Raw genomic sequence first — 18,868 nt, 5'->3', positions numbered from 1 at the left:
GTGCTCGTGCGCCCAGGCTGGCGTCCATTATAAAACTCGGCTCCCCGAACGCGCATTTCCCGGCCAAGCCAAGGAACAAAAAGGTGCTGGAGCATACTGTGGAAATTTATGATTGCGCTGTCCAGCCCGAGCTGGAGGGCACGATCTTGCACGGAAGCAAATCCGTTGGCAGATCATGATGATAAGCCTCAGTACTCTGCTGTTGTGCGCTGGTAATACAATTCGAACTTGTAACAACAATAGAACTGCCTATGAGGAATGACTTTTTTGTGGATAGACTCTCGATCCGAGGCGAAGTTCATCATCATCATCATCATCACCATCATCCTGTCGTTACCCTGTCGCGATGATACTATGTGATGGTTTATGAGAGGAGATGATTCCATGACAGCCGTCCCAAAAGCAGCATCGGCAAGCATGGCGATCCCAAGCAGCGGGCGAAGTGATGATGAAACAGCAGCCGAAGAAGGCTCATCAAGGGCCTGTCCGCCCGCCCTTCCGCCCGCCCGCAGCAGCAGTGGTAGTGGCGGTGGGCAGCACCGCACCGCACCGCACACAGACAAAAGACATGGAATCCACCTGCCCAGGTGCACTCACAAAATGTACTGCACACTACAGCGCACTATGTACATCACCGACCACAGACCAACCGCAGACCGACCGTAAACTTGTCGAATTGCCTTGCTCTGTCTGTCTGGCTTGCCACGTCGGTTCCAGCTTTCCATCATCAGATCATACATTGTTTCTCCAGCTTCACCAAATCGCCAGGACATTATCCGACATTCATCAGTAGCCCCCAAACAATTCGCTTCCGCCATATTCAATTTGCATCGACATCGCCAGCCTGTCTGTACAGCATCTCGTTCGAATTCCGACCACACCCAATCGCCTTCTCCGCACACAGTTCCAGCGCAGAGAAACCCGTTTCCATCGCACACGACACTTTCGCTCACCACGAAAATCGATCTTGTTCACTCTATGGCTCCCTCGACATTTGCATCGGCTGCGGCCGGAAACCATTCCTCTCAGAATATCACCCGCGATGCTGCCTCAGAATGGTAGGTCTCGTCCGTTTCCTGGCCTCCGGGCTGGTCGCTTGTCCGCCTGTCTGCTGCGCATTGGATCACTATTCGCACATCCGTGTGCATCCCTTCGCCTCGGAAGTCTACAGGCAGAGATGTACAGCAGTTGCAGGGTTCGAGCTGATGCTAAACTCATCATCGCAGGTCACGCAGAACGAACGGAGCGACTCAGACTTTCCGAAGAGCTTCAGGCACACCCACGACAGCCACAGCGCCGCCCGCGAACGATGTCGCTCCTTCCCAGTCCGCCCGCTATGTCCCGCCCCACCGCAACGGCACCGCGAGCGATACACGTTATACCAAAGAGCAGTTGTTCGATTTGTATAGGTCACACCATTCCAGCTTGAACGAAGGCCTGCCAAATCTCTACATTGGAGGTTGGCATCCGGACTCGAATAATTCCTCCTCAGTGGCTTGGGGCAAATCGGATTCCGCGCGGGACGCGCAACCCTCGGCGGACGTTTGTTGGGATAGTGACGCTGGCATCGAACCTCTTGGTTTGATTGAGATGGATGATGAGGAGAAGGAGGTACGTAGCGAAGGAGAGGTCCGACAGAGGACGCAGGAAGGGCTGATTCATCGGTAGTTGTTCACGACGAGCGTCAACACTCCCATCAAACCGCCTACGACGACCGGCAAAGACGGCCAAGCCACGAATGGACATATCGGTCGCAAGGTATCAATCTCTACCGGGGCACCCACTCCAGGAGCGTATGGACTACCGTCGCCTGGCGTCACTCGCGGAGCTGGTCGCCGGCGCGACACGAGCGAGTCCTATCCATTCCCACAAAATCAAAGTGGGAACTCGGGTGGCTTTGAACGTAACGAGCAGCGCGCCACATCACCTCCGCCGGCTCTCTTGCGCCGTCGCACCGACCACAGAGAACTTCCCCGGCCGGATAACCAAGACGGCGACGACAAAGCCTCCGGCAATCCGTTCGGGACGCTGAAACGCCTACCGACCGGTCAGATTGCTACAGGCTTTGGTAGCGCTTCGCCCTGGTCTGCTGGTCCCAATTCTGCTGCTCTGTCGCCAATGGGTACCTTTGGATCTTTCGCGTCGGCAGGTGCTTCGGGATCGCAAGGCATTTTGGGCGACAAGCGTCCAGGAATCGGAAGTGGAAGGACGGAGAGTAGATTCAAAAATCTTTTGAGTAAGGACAGTCATGAAGACGTGAGTTTGGGTACTGGGGAGAGTAAATCTGGCCATCCTGGCGCGGCGAGACAACATCAGGACGAACAGGATGACGACGATGATGATTCGGCCAATCCTGCAGAGGACTCGGTTCCAGCTGGAAGCGCTTCGCTCGTTGCCGACGCCGATCTTAGCCCCCCACAACAAAGGCAGGCCTATCGTGGCTTCGGGACACCTCACCGACAGGGCAACGCAGACGGTAACGCCTTTGCTGCATTTGGCATGAACTCTACCATGGGCGGATTCGGCTCTGGCTTCGCTCATCATCAGCAGACTCCTGCAAATCAACGTAACGGACCTGGTCACGGAAATGGCAATGAACCTATGAGCCCGACGGACACCAATCCTTACCAATCACCCGACCAGAATAATGTTATTCGCACGCACGAAGAAAGCGACTTGAGCGAAGCCGACCTGCGAAAGCATCTAGCGGGTCTTGGAGGCTCGAGTTCCGACCTTTCAGGTCAGCCAGGAATCTTGAGCGGTCTCGGCGCTCTGCCGTCCCATGCACTTCGTGGCCCTGGACCTGTCGGACCAGCAAGCGACAGGAGCCAAACTTCCAGCGTCGCGCCCGGTCGTGGATTTCCAACCCTCTCTGGTCTGGGCCAACTTGGCGGCGGTCCCGGCTCCAACGCCTGGCCTGGAACCCAAGGAGCAATTGGCACACCTACTAGACAGGCAGCTGGCTTGTCGAACGTGTTGAATGGTGGTGTTTTTGGAAACTCAATGTCTGACCTACACTCTCCTGGTGGGTTTGGCGGCTTGGGCTCGTCGAACTTGATCGGCTCTTCTGGTGCGCCTTTCGGGGGCAGCAGAATGGCGAGCGTTTTCCCGCAAGCTATGCAAGATCAGATGCGCCAACCTGAACACAAACAAGATGACCTGCATGACAGGGTCGGAGCTTTCGCCGGTCTCGGAGAACTTGGAAGGAGCAGTGATAGCCCTTTCAACAATTCGTCCTTTGGCGAAGGTCATCAAGATCAAGGGCCTGACAGCCAAACGGGACAGTTCAGCGGCCTCGGTCAACAAATGGGACAGCTGGACCTTGGCTCTCATCCCCATGGTCAATCACAAGTGTTGGGCAGCTCGGCCTCGAATCAACCACCAGCTCCGCAGCAGCGTACGATGGTCATGCCTGACCGGATGCGATGGATTTATCGTGATCCACAAGGTCAGACCCAAGGTCCCTGGTCTGGCCTGGAGATGCACGATTGGTACAAGGCAGGCTTCTTCTCACCCGAATTGCTGGTCAAGAAATATGAAGATCAGGACTATGAGCCACTGGCGCAGCTTATCAGACGCATAGGAAACTCCCGTGAGCCGTTCCTGGTGCCTCAGATCGGCATCCCGCATGGTGCACCATCTGGCAGCGGTCCGAATGCCTGGGCCGGCACGGGATCGCTTGCGAGCAATGGTGCAGCACCCATCGGTGGAGCTCAGCCTCCATTTGCTTCCAGCTTCCCTAGCTTTGGAACCACCCTGACCGCGGACCAGCAAAATGCCTTGGAACGCCGTAAGCAAGAAGAGCAATATCTCATGGCTCGTCAGAAAGAGCATCTGGCCCAAGCACAGATGAGTCAGCGCTTCCAGATGCAAGGTGTCGGTCACCCGGGACTCATTCCTGGTCAGCTCCATCACCACAGCAGTGCGCACAGCCTGCACTCGCAACAAAGTTTCGGCAGCATCACAGGGCCAGGGACTGGATACCAGCAAGGGCCGCCAGCTGCAGCTCATCAGCCCGGTTTCTTCGACAACTCGTTCCGAGCACCGCAGCCTATTGGCGCAGGCACTATCGGCTCGGGCGTCGATGCCCTAGGTCAGATCAGAGAAGAAGATCCATCGGGTCTGCTAGGTCGTTCAACCCTGATCGGCAACCGCGCTGGCCCAGGTCAGTTTGGTGCTCCCGGTCAGCCTGCCATCGGACAACAGCAAAGCCTTGGTGGTGGTAAGGAGCCCCACGATGATCGTGTGCATCAAATGCTGCAGGACCGCGCCCGTCTCGAGCAGGAACAAGCCGACTTTGATGCCCAGAATGAAGATGACGACGAAGCCGATGAATCGAACGATCGGCTGCAGGAGTTTGAGCAATTACAGTCACGGGAAGAGAATATTCCCGCAACAGCGGGCAAAAGATTGCCGCAAGTTCAGGCACAACGAGCACAAGCGGAGAGCTCGGCGTCTCAGAGCAGCATCAGCTCTCCTGTACACGATGCTGTGCAAGCCAAGGAGCAGTTTGCCAGGGACTCGATCACCAAAACCGCCGAGCCAGGCCTCCCCCAGCCGTTCCCTGCGCCCGCAGTCGCCAAGATGCCTCTCGCTGCCCCTGAGCCTCAGCGGCCCGGACGTCCCGTCGTTGCCGAGCATCTTCAGCAAGAGCCTCGCGATCACTCCGAGACACCTTCGGTCGAGGCCAAGATCGCTCCTTGGGCCAATAAGGAAGTCGGCGAGACCACCAAGGGTCCTTCACTCAAAGAAATCCAGGAGATGGAAGCGAAGCAAGCTGCAAAAGCGGAGGAACTTGCCATCGCGGCTCGTCGCGCCGCTCTTCAAAAGGCCATGGAGGCTGAAGCACAAGCTGCCATCGTTCAGCCGGGCTTGCCGGCCGCATCGAATTGGGCGACTGGTTCTCCTGCGACTCCGACCGGCCCTGGACCTGCAGCATGGGCCAAGACCGCTCAGAAGACCGCTGGCCCTGCTCAGGCCAAGAGCATGGCTCAGATCCAGAAGGAAGAGGAGGCCCGCAAGCGCAAGCTCGCCGCCGCAGCCGCTTTGAGTCAAACCAACAGCACAGCCAACGTCGCTGTTGCAAGTGGCGGAAAGAGCTATGCCAACCTCGCTGGTAAGGTCTCCTTGCCGACTACAGGACCTACCGTCGGAGGCGCCTGGACCACTGTCGGCGCTAGCGGCAAGGTGAAGACCCCACTACCAGCCGCTCCATCCACTGGTAGCAGAGCTGTCAGCGCCAGCATACTGCCCACCGTCCAGAGCGCAGCATCAGCAGCGGTTCGCAAGGTCCCTTCGCGAAGCTCCACACTGCTCCCCGGCGCGGTGAATGCGCAGGATGAATTTAAGAAATGGGCCGCCAACGAGCTGCGACCAGATCTGAGCAAAGGCATCTTAGGTAAGAGCTTCTTGATCTACATTATTTTGATATCTGCATTCTAACCCAAGCTTCTCCAATAGCCGAGGACTTCGTTTCCTCCCTAACAATGCTCCCCGCCGAGTCCGACATCATCACCGAGGCTGTCCACGGTGCCTCCAGCACCCTCGACAGCCGCCACTTCGCCGAGGAGTTCCTGCGCCGCAAGAAGCTCGCCGACAAGGGCCTCGTCGACGCCGCTCCCCTCAAGTCAGCCTCGCCTCACCACGCGGCGGGCGAAGGCAAGGCCGGTGGCTGGAACGAGGTCGCGAAGAAGGGCCCCAGCGGCGGCCTGGGCAAGGAGATTGGTGCTGCGGCTGGAGGAAAGGAGGACGCCGCGGCGGCGGCGGCTGGCGGGAACGGAATGTTTCGTGTTGTGCCGGCGAAGAAGAAGGGCGGTAAGAGGTAGATCGTAGAGCTGCCGTGACGGCGGGTTCGAGGACGGGGAGGATTGCGCGATCGTCGTGGGACTTTGATCTTGTCTTCACCCCAACCGCTATGCCAATTGCGGCCCGCTCGCTCGCTCGCTGCAGTCCCCTCCGCTGCCATAGAACTCTATATTATTACACTATGCCGCGCGCCTCGAAGGAGATCGTTCTTCTTCCCAGCAGCGTTGTCCTGGATAATAAATACAGCTTACCCGCACATTCCCCAAAACTTGCATGGTATCGTGAACAGGAAACACACCCGAATTCTACTGTAGCAAGGGAAAACGTTCCAGTTATGTCAGCCACACTGGTCATGCGCGACACCAAGCTGGTCTATACACTCTCGTCTATGGGATCACGCAGCACTGGCAGTCTTGCGCGCGTGGGTAGGGATGAAATAACGATCATCGTCAGTCGTTGCGGGATGGCATCCTGCGAAGACTGACCCGCAGAGTATTTGGAAAAGCAAAAAAGAAACAAATCACAGGGACGAAAGAGGGGTGAAGAAGATAAAGGACAGAATAAAGAAATTCGTTTTCCCTATTTAGCATCTACGGATACATAAACCAGAGAGGAATGGAGCGATGTCCGTTTCCCTTTTGTCATCAAAGCAGCCATTGCATGTCATGGTAGCTCGCGCTCTTTCTCAAAATGCAATTCGCCCAGTTAACCCACGGAACGCCCATGTTTGTTTTTTCGCAAGAAAGAAGACGTGATCGGCATTAAACTTTCAGAAAAATTCGTGACGGGACATGGGAGAGAAGTCCGATCGTTTAGTCGACCTCCTCCATGGCGCTCTCGCCAGCGGCCTCGGCGGTGGTGGACTCGCCGGCAGCCTCATCGACGGTCTCAACGTCCTCGTCGACGTTCAGGCCAAGGGAGACGAGCTTGTGAATGCGCTCGGCGTACGCGGCGGGCTCATCGATGGTGAAGCCAGAGACGAGCAGGGAGGTCTCGTACAGAAGAGTGGTGATGCTCTTGACAGTGCGATCGCTCTCGCCGTCGGCCTCAACCTTCTTCTTGAGCTCCTTGATGATGGGGCTCTTGGGTGAGATCTCGAAGGTCTTCTTGCTGGACATGTAGCTTGACATGGAGGTGTCACGGAGGGCCTGAGCCTTCATGATACGCTCCATGTTGGCGGACCAACCGAACTGACCAGTACGGATGGCGCAAGGTGAGCCGACAAGCTTCTGGCTGACGACGACCTTCTCGACCTTGTCGCCGAGGACGTTCTTGAGCGACTTGGCGAGTGACTCATACTCCTTCTCCTCCTCCTCACGAGATTTCTTCTCGTCCTCGGTCTCCTCGAGCTCGAAGTCCTTGGTGATGTCGACGAGCTTCTTACCCTCGTACTCCTTGAGCTGGGTGAAGGCGTACTCGTCAATTGGGTCGGTAAGGAACAGAACCTCGAAGTTCTTCTGCTTGAGAGCGTCGAGGAAGGGCGACTTCTCGACAGCCTTGACGGACTCGCCGGTGATGTAGTACATCTGCTTCTGGTGCTCAGGCATGCGAATGATGTAGTCAGCGAGAGAAGTGGTCTCCTCAGCAGACTTGGTGGAGTTGTAGCGAAGGAGCTTGGCGAGGGCGTTGCGGTTCTGGCTGTCCTCGTGGATACCGAGCTTGATGTTCTTGGCGAAGGCAGTGTAGAACTTGTCGAACTGCTCCTTATCCTCAGCGATCTCGTTGAAGAGCTCAAGAGTCTTCTTGACAATGTTCTTCTTGATGACCTTCATGATCTTGTTTTGCTGAAGGGTCTCACGAGACAAGTTCAATGGGAGATCCTCAGAGTCGACAACACCCTTGACGAATGACAACCACTCAGGAATGAGGTCGGTCGCATCGTCAGTGATGAAGACACGGCGGACGTAGAGCTTGATGTTGTTCTTGGTCTTCTTGGTCTCGAACAGGTCGAAGGGCGCACGCTTGGGTACGAAGAGGATAGCACGGAACTCGAGCTGACCCTCGACGGAGAAGTGCTTGACACCGAGGTGGTCTTCCCAGTCATTTGATAGTGACTTGTAGAAGGCACCGTACTCCTCCTGTGAGATGTCCTGGGGGTTGCGTGTCCAGATGGGCTTAACCTTGTTCAATTCCTCCTCCTCGATGCTGCTCTCCTTCACCTTCTTGGTCTTAGGCTTCTTCTCTTCCTCGTCATCGTCAACCTCCTCGACCTTGGGCTTCTTCTCGTCGTCCTCCTTGGACTCCTCGGCAGCGTCCTCGTCAGGAACCTCCTTCTCGGTTTCCTTCACGACGTGAAGGTAGATGGGGTATGAAATGAACTCGGAGTGCTTCTTGACAACTTCCTTGATCTTGCTCTCGTTGAGGTAGTCGAGCTGCTCCTCCTTGAGGTGGAGGATGATCTTGGTGCCGCGGCCAAGAGGCTCACCGTCAACGTCCTGCTTGATGCTGAAAGTACCACCAGCGCTGGACTCCCAGATGTACTGCTCGTCATCGTTGTGTTTTGAGATGACGGTGACGCGATCAGCGACAAGGTATGCAGAGTAGAAACCAACACCGAATTGACCGATCATGGAAATATCGGCACCTGCGGTGAGGGCCTCCATGAATTGCTTGGTACCTGACCGTGCAATGGTACCAAGGTTGTTGACAAGGTCGGCCTTAGTCATACCGATACCAGTGTCACGGAGGGTGAGGGTCTTGTTCTCCTTGTTGGGGATCAAGTCGATTCTCAGATCTTTTGCAGAGTCAAGTCTGCTTGAATCGGCGAGCGACTCATATCGGATCTTGTCAATGGCATCTGAGGCGTTGGAGATGAGTTCTCGTAGGAAAATCTCCTTGTTTGAGTAGACGGTGTTGATAATGAGGGAGAGGAGCTGAGAGATCTCAGCCTGAAACTCGAATGTCTCCGCCATGGTGGCAATTGTCGGTGTAGTGTAGATTTATGGCAGTCTGTTGGTGAAGGTCAGCAAGACTGTGCTGAGCTGAGCGGCGCCTTGAGTGATTGATACGTACAAATTGAGCGGGAAGGTGATACAACAACACCTGAGGGTATCAAAAGTGCGAGAGATAGTTGAAAGTGATGTGACTTGAAGGAAGAGGGCGTGTCGGAAATCTTCTTATGTATTCGAACAGACAAACACTCAAAGACAGCCAGTGGTGAGCCGAGCGTCTCCAGCATTCAATGGAAACTTCCAGCAGCTTTCTTTCCATTCTCTCACCTGAATTTCTTTCCCCAGAGCGGGCGGGCACAGGCACAGAGACAGCTCCATACCGCTTCGAGCTTAGCTTGGAATGCCGGTCAGGGTAATCTTGTGCGGGCACATCACATCGACACACAAATTTTTTACCGTACCGTATGTATTCACAAGACGGTGTCTGGTGGCGGCTCTGTTCTGTCGCATGTGTTTATTATTAGGAGGGACTGGAAGGCTCGCTGCGAGTACACAAAATGCAAACGCCTCATCGAATGCATGTGAACAGACACTCATTCACATGTGATGAGTGTACTTCAGGACTTCCCAGGAACCCATTCTTTCCATCCATTGCTGGGCGTGTCTCACGTGCGTGTGGTTCGCAGAGGGACTCCGCAGCAGCACAACCGCCAGCTGTCGTGCTTTGCTGCTTGCCCAGGTGTAGACGTAGACAGCCCACAGATGGAGCGGTCAAGCCCTGGAAAGATTCCCCAGGCACAAGGCTATCCAGGGTCTGGATTAATCCTTTGGCCGTCTGTTGGCACGTTTCCGCCTGCATCCAGATTGATACACGGATGCAAGATCGCGGGAATGTGTTACAGATTGCCCGTCGCAGAGCATGTGTAGAGTACATCACTGCACTTTAGGCGCTGGCGGCAGTATCTAGCGATCCTGCATCCCGTTGGACGGATGGAATGCGCTTCAACGTTGAGTAGAAGGAGGACAAGATATGTAGCTCAGCAGTGCCGGCACCAGAATTATCGATCGACTCACTGACGCATAACATTGTAAGGACTTAGGCAATCTTGGTCCGGTGGTATACTATTCATTCATCAAGGTAAGATGACTCGTCTGAGGTAAAACGCTGTGATCACCTCTTGTAACTCGGTATATGTCGCCCCTTGTAGCTTGGTGTATGTTAAAGGACCCCTCGTGCCCTTCTGGCGATCGACCGCTGCGCTCCGCCACGAAGATCGAAGCGCACGCCAGCCTCCTAGACAGAAAGAATTTGAGATGAATGCGCCAGAGATCCCTCAGGTACGCAACGCACGCATCGGGTTGTCTTATGGTTCAGGGCCCAACCGCTGGAGTGGAGTGCAGCCTGGACCTCGCGTGCAATTCAATCCACATCGACTCCTTATATTAATCAACAGGAGTTTTCTCATGCGTGGCCGAACGTACTTTTGTTCGACCGTCACTGTGTGAGAATGATTCCACGTCAGCAGCACATGAGATTATATGCTGGAATGAGTGACGTGGAGTGAACCCCAGAGGCCGTTGAGATTAAACCGTGTGGAAGGCTGGAAATGGTTTAGCCGGGCGTAAAACGCCGTTGCTTGGGCGATGGACTGTTGTTCCCGGCCGCTTGGATGATGACGCTGCGGAATTTGCGACAAGCCAGCCATCCTGAGCGTTGGATTCGCCAGCCTGGAGAAGAAGCTCATGCACCACCTGCTGCCACACGCATTAGTCCCGCTTTGCCAGCACTGCACTCGCTGCATGCATACCACGCCCAACTGGATCTCTCCCAATCATTGTTACACCGCAATACTATCGCTATCCTGTTGACTCACGCCTGGGGAGACCACTCTGCCATATCAAACCGGACCAGTCGCATACTGATACGCACGACTGTTACAACAACGAACACTCATTCTCGACATCGGACTTATCCTCCCGAGACCGCTGCTCTTACGAAGACCTCTGCGACGGATAGAGTTACGACCAAGGAGGAGGAGGACCCCGGGGGCACAGATCTACCGTCCAACAGCAAGACGAGTCACCATGATATCGTGATCGACACTTCCTGTATGAGCTGCGCGCAAGCCAAACACATTCGGCAAGATTACTGGAGAGCGCAAAGATGTCCACCAATGGCTTGTCGCCGCCAGGCACGTCGACGTATTCGAGCGACAACATGTTCGTGGGGGATGGCACCTGGGACAGTGAGCGCAATAGCTTCCTGTTGCCAAATCTCCAAGGCCTCAACTTCGCGATGATGCAATATAATGGCATGGGCAACCGCTTTCGCGACCTACCTCAGTATCATGTCCTGATCATTGGACATGGCGTGCTTGCAGCAATCGTATTCATTTTCATGATCCCAGGAGCCATCTTCATCGCCAGATTCTGGCACTCGAAGAGTCGGCAGGCTTTCAAGCTCCACGTGTATATCCAAATTCTCGTCGTCTTCCTGAGCACAGTCATACTAATACTGGGATGGTTCGCGGTCGGTCCGGAGAGAAGTCTGACAAATCCTCATCATGGCATTGGTGTGGCGTTATATGTGTGCATCCTGGCTCAATTCCTCTGGGGCTGGTTGATGTACAAACACGAACGCAAAAGGACAAGTCCTCCGATCAAGCTGCCACTACGCATCCACATTCACAGACTCTTCGGCCGTTCGATCGCCATTCTTGGGTTCGTTCAGATTGCTCTTGGGCTTACCCTTTATGGTTCGCCGAAAGCATTGTTCGTTCTCTATGCCTTGGCTGGAACCATACTTCTATTCATGTACATGGCGCTGGCGTATTCGGATATGAATCGCATACGCGCAGGCGACCATCATCGGCCACCACCATCCGAAAACTACACTGATTACGATGGAAGCTCATATACCGCGACACAGACTGCAGCAACGACACAGGGTGGCAGGCCGCCGCGCAAGGAGGAGTCACATTGGGGAAGAAACTTATTGGCTGCTGGCGGAGCACTAGGTGCTTACCAGTGGTACAAAAACCGACGCGATAAGACTAAACAGAGCAAGGACGATCGCTACACCCAGCGACCTGACAGTAGGCTGTCTCGTCCATCGTCAGGCTATGACTCACGATATCCGGGTACTCAGTCACGACCGCCTGGCCCACAAGGACCCTACGGAGAGCCATCGCAGTATGAATCAACGTATGGTCCTTCATACGGTCCATCGGGACCATCCGGCTTCGGTCCGGCTCCATCGGGATACGACACCGGTAGACCGTCAAGCCGCGGGAGCCGCCGCGATAGGCGAGGTTCACAGAGTCCCTTATCGGAGGACACTTGGATGCGGAGCGAAGAGGATGAAAAGCACGGTCAAAAACCCGCTACAAATACGTGGCGAGATCGCTTCCTTGGAGCCGGCGCGGGTGTTGCAGCTCTGATTGGCGCCAAAAGCCTGTTTGATCGCCGCAAGAATCGCGAAAAGGGCGATCATGACGGTTATCGACCGCCGAGAGGTGGCGAACATAGCATGGTCAGTCAAACTGACGTTTCGCGAGTCGAAGCCGGACAAGCTCCGTTTTCGCCGCCTCGTGATCGAAGGTATCAAGAAGTGCAGTCAGACACTTTGACGCCCATGAGTCCATCCCGGTTAGCACCAAAAAGAAGACCGAGTGTCTATACCCTTGATGAAAGTGATGACGAAAGTCACGTTCCGAGGCGTCGACCTGGTGCCGGTGAAGATAATACACTCAAAGCTAGCATTGCTGCTTTAGGTTTCGTCGCTGGAGTCCGTGAATGGAACAAGAATCGCAAACAACGGCAAATCTCAGAGCAGGCAGAACGAATACGCCAGCAAGAGATTGAAGAAGAGCGACGCTACAAGCGCAACAGCTCCCACCATTATCCCTTGCCCGAGCATGCACAGGGCAGAAGAACCAGCATGTCGGGCACTCTCATGACAGGCCCGGAGCCTACCATGGGGAGCAACCCAGAATTATCACGGCAGAACTTCCGTCCTGACACATTACAGCCACCGCTACCCATCGGAGCAGGCGCCATGTCTCCTGTCTCGAATCCTATGGCGAGCACCGCAAGCCCAGTAGCACCCATGCATCATGGAATCGGGGCGCAGCAGCAATCGCCGATCTACAACCCTCCACCGCCGCCCTTGAGTCAGCCCGCGAACACGGCCCGACCGAACGAATATCAGGCGCCGCCACCCGGGTCATTACAGATGCCTCAAGGTGCCATCAATCCAGACCCTTCACGACTACTCTCGCAGGAATTCGTCCAAAACAGCTCCAGCAATCTAGCAGGGACTGCATTAGCTGCTGGAGCCCTCGGTGCCGCTGGTGGTGCCGCCGCCGCAGCGCACCCAAGACCACCGTCGCATTCATCCCCACGCTACAACGACTCGCGCACTCGCCTGACGCAGCCCAACCGCCAATCGAGTTTCGGATCAAATTCCATGTCACAGCTCAATCCCAGTGCAGCCGGGCCCTCCACAGCTTCCGGCTTACCTGTGAGCGTGAAAGTCAAAATGCACAACGACGGCCGTCACGTCACGCTCCGCCGGCTCAACGAGCAAGAAGCTGCTGCCGAGCGAGAAGCACGACGGGTTGGAACAGACGCGGGTGGCAATGGCCGCCGTGCGCGACGGGGTTCGAGTCTAAGCTCAGGCGGCGAAGATGCCGGCGCTTCACGATTCCGACGCGGCAGCAACGCCATACGACCATCAAGTCAACAGCCCATCGCCGCAGTGCCACCGCCGCCCTCCATGTCGTCTCCCTCGGCAGCCGGGAGCCAGCGACCACCCTTCGCATCAGACCTGCCACTGCCAACAGCCGGCTCAAGTCGAATCCCTCAGGCATCGGCGTCGCCGCCCATCGTCGGTGCACCGGGCCTGCAGCAGCAGCCTGTCTCTCCGTCACCCCACCAGGGCCTGTCCCCCGCGCCAGGGCCCGCGAGCAGCGGAGCGATCGTCAGTCCCGGAAACATCACCTCTGATGTCGGCACAGGGACAGACGTCAGTGCTTTCGACAACAACCGCCGTCGGCGACGAGCGGAACGAGCACGACGGGACGCCGCGGCCAAAGGCGCGCGGGTAGAATTCGAGTAAGCCGATCTGATGCGTGCGGGCGGTGCGAGAATCCGAAAAGTTTGATGGATGATCCTTGGTGTTTGCTTTGGCATCGGCGTTTACGGAAGAAGGGGGTGCGATACCTGTACGCTTGTGGGACAAGGTTTGCTTTTGTACAAAATCGATGGGCGGACGGAGCTGGACGAGATGAGACGCGCGATATGAGCTATGATACCTGATCGACTACATCCGTAGACGTCTTTATATGCATTGAAATTTAACTGGACATTGACCGCCCGAACTCTCATAGGCCCTCTTACGTATATCGAGTTGTCTGATAATCTGTAATTGTGATCCGTTATACTTTTCATACCTTGACATGATCTACCTCATCGCAACTGTCTATCACTTTAGTATCCACCGTATGTCTCCGGCGGCGGTCCATACCCTTTAGCTTTCTTTGACCCCGGCCATTCCTGTACGAAGTCCTTGATCTGCCGAATCTCTGCCTTCTGCACGGCCGCCACGCCGGCATTCACGGCTCCGTTCGCCATGATCAGATCAGAGCAGTGGATTCCACCGGGGACGAGATTCACAGGGACCCCGGCCGTACTCTTCAGAGGCCCGCCCGGGCGAGATTCCGCAGACACGGAAGCCTCGCGCCAGGGGTCGTATTGGCCATTGGTGAAAACGAGCCGGCTCGTGTTGACGTGGTTCCAGCCGCCGGTATATGCGTTCACATCGGCTTCGGTCCTGCGGGCGGAATTGAATGTCTCGCCGTTGGGACCGGTCGGGAAGTAGAGCGCGCATTGTCGTTGGAAGTATGCGGGCGTGATCAACCGGGAGACGATCGAGGGGCGGCCGGCGGGAGCTCCACCCTGCCAGTAGCCGAAGGGCTCGTTACAGAGCATCCACTGCCATTGCCGGTCGAGAGTACTAGCCATGCTCATATCGGTAAAGACCGGATTGCTGGCGTTGTAGGAGTCATAGCATTCCGCGGTGTATTTGCCCTTGAAATAGCCAAGTATTTCGCAGCTGCCTGGGAAAAAGACATCCTTCCACCATGTAGCAAAGCCATCTAAAGCCTTCACCAGCCCGACACCCTCTGCGCTAGGCAAAAGGGCTTGGTTTGTCTGATTGACCGAATTTTCGACATAATCACACCATTGGTGGAAGCCGGACTCCTGATAGAATTGCTCATCTTGTCATGGTCAGCTGGTGAATTTTGACACGTTCAAGGGAAAGCTCACATTGCCACAGCCACGGTGCGGTTTCAAGCGCAGCCATGAAGTCGTCGTTGTGCTCAAGGCTCTCCATTCCGAATTTGGCCTTGAGATCATACTGCTCTTTTGCAGTACCATGGACAAGAACATTGTCCATGTAGTCGATCACATTAGAAACATCGCTGCTACAGTTCTTTGGCATACCCTCTTGCACGGGTACGAAATATGTCCATAAGTCAGAGACGGCTTCAACCACCGCGCTGCTGGCCAAATACGCCCAGAACGTCCCCGGAGCAACGCTCTCCGTCCATGCGGTCAATGCACCTGCATAAGATCCTCCAATCAAGACCCATGGAACAGCATCGGCGTTGGTGCTTACTCGCGGATGGGCAAATGGCAGCTTGACGTTGTTGGCGAAGTTGGTCAGATCTAGGATGCTATTCTCCAAAGTGAGATATTGCAGGTTAGCTGTCGTGAGCTCGGAGAAAGGGGAACTATAGCCCCAGTAACGGTGTTCGATAGAGATGGTTGCGGCGCCAATCTCTTGGGCGACAGCACCGGGAAGAGAGGCGTTGCTAAGCCAGAATGGTGCGGAGCCGCTGGCGTTGAATTCGCCGGGTGTCGTGATCTGTAATTAGGAGAGAATATTAATGATATGCATTCATAGACTTTGCACCCCACGGTCAAGAAGCGGGCTTTGAGTAGCGAGGGAGAACATACCACAACCGGAGAACCAGGCCCTTTCCAGAATTCGGTGCTATACCAGTATGCTTGCTCGAATGTTCCGAGTTCAGGTCGTTTATGATCGATGAGCTGTCGAAAAGTGGCATTGCTAACGGTGGTAGCTCCCTTCCTCAAAACATGATCAGGGATCTTCCAGTGACCTTTGTAACCTCTTCCTTTGCCAACATGCTCCTTGTAATCGACTAGGTCGGCAGATGTCAAGGTCGCCAAGGCAAACAGGGCGATATTTGTGAAAGCCCTCATATTGGTCTCGTCGAGGCTTGACCACGATCGTGCACTGTGATCACAGAGAACAATAAAGATCACGACCCTGGTGAATAGTCAACAAAATGAGAATGAGATGGATGGTCTGATCAGAAGCGGCCTCGCGGCACGTCTTAAATAACTTTCATTACTCCCATGAGCCGGCATGTACGCAAACCTTCGGACACCATCGCCACTGAGAGAATGATGACATCTGTGGCATAGGACAATATCGGTGACAAAGTACACGCCTACAGACGTTGCTACACATCCGAACAGGACAGGGCGATGCAACCTGCTACTGGCATAGCCACAGGGTATCTGAATTCCAGTCCCAATTGATCGACGATCCAACAACATGGGAGGAACGAAAGGTGAGGTACAATAGACAGAGCTGTGCTGTGTCGCTACGAAAGTCATGTTCGGCTTGGCTTGGTTGAAAGATCGTACGCGGCTGCGACCGCGATAGACGGAAATGTAGTCCGGTCCTTTAGCTTCTCGGTGCGAGAGAGATGTGATGTCGCCATGGCACTCTTCTGGCAATGCATCTCGCAGGATATCATGGCCGTGCCATCCTCGCTTGACAAGCGGGACCTGTTCCAAGATTGCTTCTGTCATGCTTATGTAAGAGTGCGTGTGGTGGCCGTCACCATATTCATCATTCTAGGGCATGATTTCTCATGTCTTCGCATGGGATCACCTGCGCCTGCATGAAAAGACGTTCCCGCGATCCACGCTTCGAAGGGGGCCCGGGCTTGCAGAAGATGCGTCATGGCAGAAAAGCTAGATGGTACTCGATGGGACGTTGCATGAGGTGCGACGCGTCGAAAAGCAACAGTCTGACACTCCACTATGAAGAGGTCTGGCCGCAGTCGTCAAATGACAGGACATTGCAGAAAGTGATGAGGCGCGGCGACAATTAATTCTTACTGTATGTGATGATGACAGGACATTGCAGAAAGTGAGGCGCGGCAAAAGCCTAAATGGCAGGCGTCATCGTCAGGGCAATCATGCGGTGGTGGGCCTCGATGACCGCGAAGATCATGATGCAGCCGGAAGGTGATTACTATTACAGTATGAGAAGAAGTTCATAGATCCGAGTACACGTTCGGGTCCGCCTATTCATGTCGTAGAGGAAGGCGATCTATCACTTGGACGTAGGCGGTCGACGGGCCGGATATGTGACCGAGTCAGGTTTCCACGTCTCGACCGACGTATGTGCTAAATGACGGCGGAGAAGTTCAGCAGCTGATGGAATCGGCCGGAGGAGGGTTAAATCAGCGGCTTGTGCGCGAGTCAATAGCAACACTGCCAGCGGAATACTGCTGCTCGTTGTCCAGGATCGAAGGGACACGACAGCGCCAATTGACAACGAGTCCCATGGGAAAGAAACGCCCTGAGGTCGAGGTTGTGATGCGTGCAAGTAGGAGACGTTACCTAGGTAGGGTTAGATTTGCAGTCCTGTAGCACTTCGTGCCAGAATCGATGTTGATAATCACGTGATGTTGAAGAAACCCGCGCACGGGCCCATCGAATTCGTGCGAGCTTGGACGGGTCGGCAAGCTTCGGCGGACAACACCTCCCCTACTGCGAGAGCTGTGTTTCCGAAAGTCGCAGAGAAAGGGCCATTGAGATTTGCTACTGTCCACCCATCTCCATCAAAACCACATCCTTCCGGCTTAGCCATGAACTCACTTCGCATTGCCCGCGTGGCGCTCAGCGCCCGCTCGTCGGCGCTCAGGACGACCACCATGCTCAAGCGATCCTACGCCGACGTTGCGCCCGACAAGATCAAGTTGACTCTTGCCCTGCCGCACCAAGCCATCTACAAATCACAGGATGTGTACGTTTGTCTTCGAACACCGAGAGTCTCAGGGAGACCATTGCGCCCGAAAGAGAAGGAACACGGATGCATGGATGGAGAAGCGTTGAAGTGGATAAAAATTATCGAGGGCTAACGATGAACTTCTTTCTCCAAATAGTGTCCAGGTCAACATTCCCGCACAATCTGGCGACATGGGTGTCCTCGCCAACCACGTACCCGCCATCGAGCAGTTGAAGCCCGGTCTCGTCGAGGTCATTGAGGAGTCCGGAGGCAGCAAGCAGTTCTTCCGTAAGTGCTTGGCATAATCTACTCAAACTATGGCATGCTCTGTGGACAAATATGCGAAAATACGATGAGGATGATCCGGGAGTGGATGCGGGAAAATTGTGACTGACTGGCGATATACATACAGTGTCCGGCGGTTTCGCGACTGTCCAGCCCAATTCCGTACTCAGCATCAACGCCGTTGAGGGATACCCTCTTGAGGACTTCAGCGCCGAGGTCAGTTTTCTTTGCAATGCTGACGACTCCCAAATCACACTGACAACCTTGAGTAGGCTGTCCGAAACCAAATCGCCGAAGCACAAAAGATCGCCGGCGGTAGCGGAAGCGAGGCTGACATTGCTGAGGCCAAGATCGAGCTTGAGGTAAGAAGGCGACCAATATTCTTTTTCTGCCGCAAATCCTTGTACTGACTACTTCTTCAGGTCCTCGAGAGCCTCCAGGCCCACTTGAAGTAATCGTCTGGCGTATGTATGTACTGTATACCATCAATTCCTTCGCCTTTAAGGTCATATGCGATCGGATATAGAAAAGAAAATCGACCTTCTTTCTGCCTTGTCTACAGAGCTCCAGGATTTTGGTCTGTGAACGACAGCACCTGCCGCCGCTCTCCCGCGTTTGTGCTGCTATTCGGGCAGTCGCACATCATTTGGGCCTTATGTTGGGCCAGTCACGTCCTTTTCCTCGCTGTGTATCGTTCTTGTCGAGCTTCAAATCACATCCCAGACAAAAGCTTGCTTCTTCCGCTCAACCTACACGAATTTGTCTCCGCGTC

General features: G+C 54.9%; 6 protein-coding genes across 6 annotated transcripts; 4 read left to right on the top strand and 2 right to left on the bottom strand.

Moving 5' to 3' along the window:
* The first annotated feature begins 1,932 nt into the window (after positions 1–1,932).
* Positions 1,933–5,678, top strand: K489DRAFT_29476 (uncharacterized protein). Its single transcript, XM_033600280.1, has one exon. The coding sequence runs from the start codon at positions 2,119–2,121 to the stop codon at positions 5,440–5,442; it is 3,324 nt and encodes a 1,107-aa protein (XP_033464882.1). The 5' UTR covers positions 1,933–2,118; the 3' UTR covers positions 5,443–5,678.
* On the top strand, positions 5,463–5,825 carry K489DRAFT_311178 (uncharacterized protein; the record flags this gene model as incomplete). Its single annotated transcript, XM_033600765.1, has 1 exon — positions 5,463–5,825. A coding segment is annotated over one exon (363 nt), but the record flags the coding sequence as incomplete, so codon positions are not given.
* A 478-nt stretch (positions 5,826–6,303) lies between these two features.
* On the bottom strand, positions 6,304–8,885 carry K489DRAFT_330924 (molecular chaperone and allergen Mod-E/Hsp90/Hsp1). Its single transcript, XM_033602127.1, has 2 exons — positions 8,818–8,885; positions 6,304–8,754 (listed from the first exon to the last, which is right to left on the bottom strand). The coding sequence occupies exon 2, from the start codon at positions 8,715–8,717 to the stop codon at positions 6,618–6,620; it is 2,100 nt and encodes a 699-aa protein (XP_033464880.1). The 5' UTR covers positions 8,718–8,754; positions 8,818–8,885; the 3' UTR covers positions 6,304–6,617.
* Positions 8,886–10,860: 1,975 nt separating this feature from the next.
* Positions 10,861–14,096, top strand: K489DRAFT_349555 (uncharacterized protein; the record flags this gene model as incomplete). Its single annotated transcript, XM_033602403.1, has 4 exons — positions 10,861–11,398; positions 12,053–12,709; positions 12,941–13,455; positions 13,564–14,096. The coding sequence occupies 4 exons, from the start codon at positions 10,861–10,863 to the stop codon at positions 13,813–13,815; spliced, it is 1,962 nt and encodes a 653-aa protein (XP_033464879.1). The 3' UTR covers positions 13,816–14,096.
* Positions 14,001–16,326, bottom strand: K489DRAFT_29440 (serine carboxypeptidase). The gene is made up of 3 exons (XM_033600273.1): positions 15,720–16,326; positions 15,027–15,627; positions 14,001–14,977 (listed from the first exon to the last, which is right to left on the bottom strand). The coding sequence occupies exons 1-3, from the start codon at positions 15,984–15,986 to the stop codon at positions 14,187–14,189; spliced, it is 1,659 nt and encodes a 552-aa protein (XP_033464878.1). The 5' UTR covers positions 15,987–16,326; the 3' UTR covers positions 14,001–14,186.
* Positions 16,327–17,671: 1,345 nt separating this feature from the next.
* Positions 17,672–18,841, top strand: K489DRAFT_349552 (epsilon subunit of F1F0-ATP synthase N-terminal domain-containing protein; the record flags this gene model as incomplete). The annotated part of the gene is made up of 5 exons (XM_033602402.1): positions 17,672–17,829; positions 17,969–18,099; positions 18,224–18,312; positions 18,369–18,458; positions 18,519–18,841. The coding sequence occupies 5 exons, from the start codon at positions 17,672–17,674 to the stop codon at positions 18,549–18,551; spliced, it is 501 nt and encodes a 166-aa protein (XP_033464877.1). The 3' UTR covers positions 18,552–18,841.
* Between the last annotated feature and the right edge of the window lie 27 nt (positions 18,842–18,868).

The sequence above is a fragment of the Dissoconium aciculare genome, assembly GCF_010015565.1.
Source record: "Dissoconium aciculare CBS 342.82 unplaced genomic scaffold K489scaffold_1, whole genome shotgun sequence".
Classification (NCBI taxonomy): Eukaryota; Fungi; Ascomycota; class Dothideomycetes; order Mycosphaerellales; family Dissoconiaceae; genus Dissoconium; species Dissoconium aciculare.
Note: the sequence above shows the minus strand (reverse complement) of the source record. Positions and strands in the feature narration are given on the sequence as shown.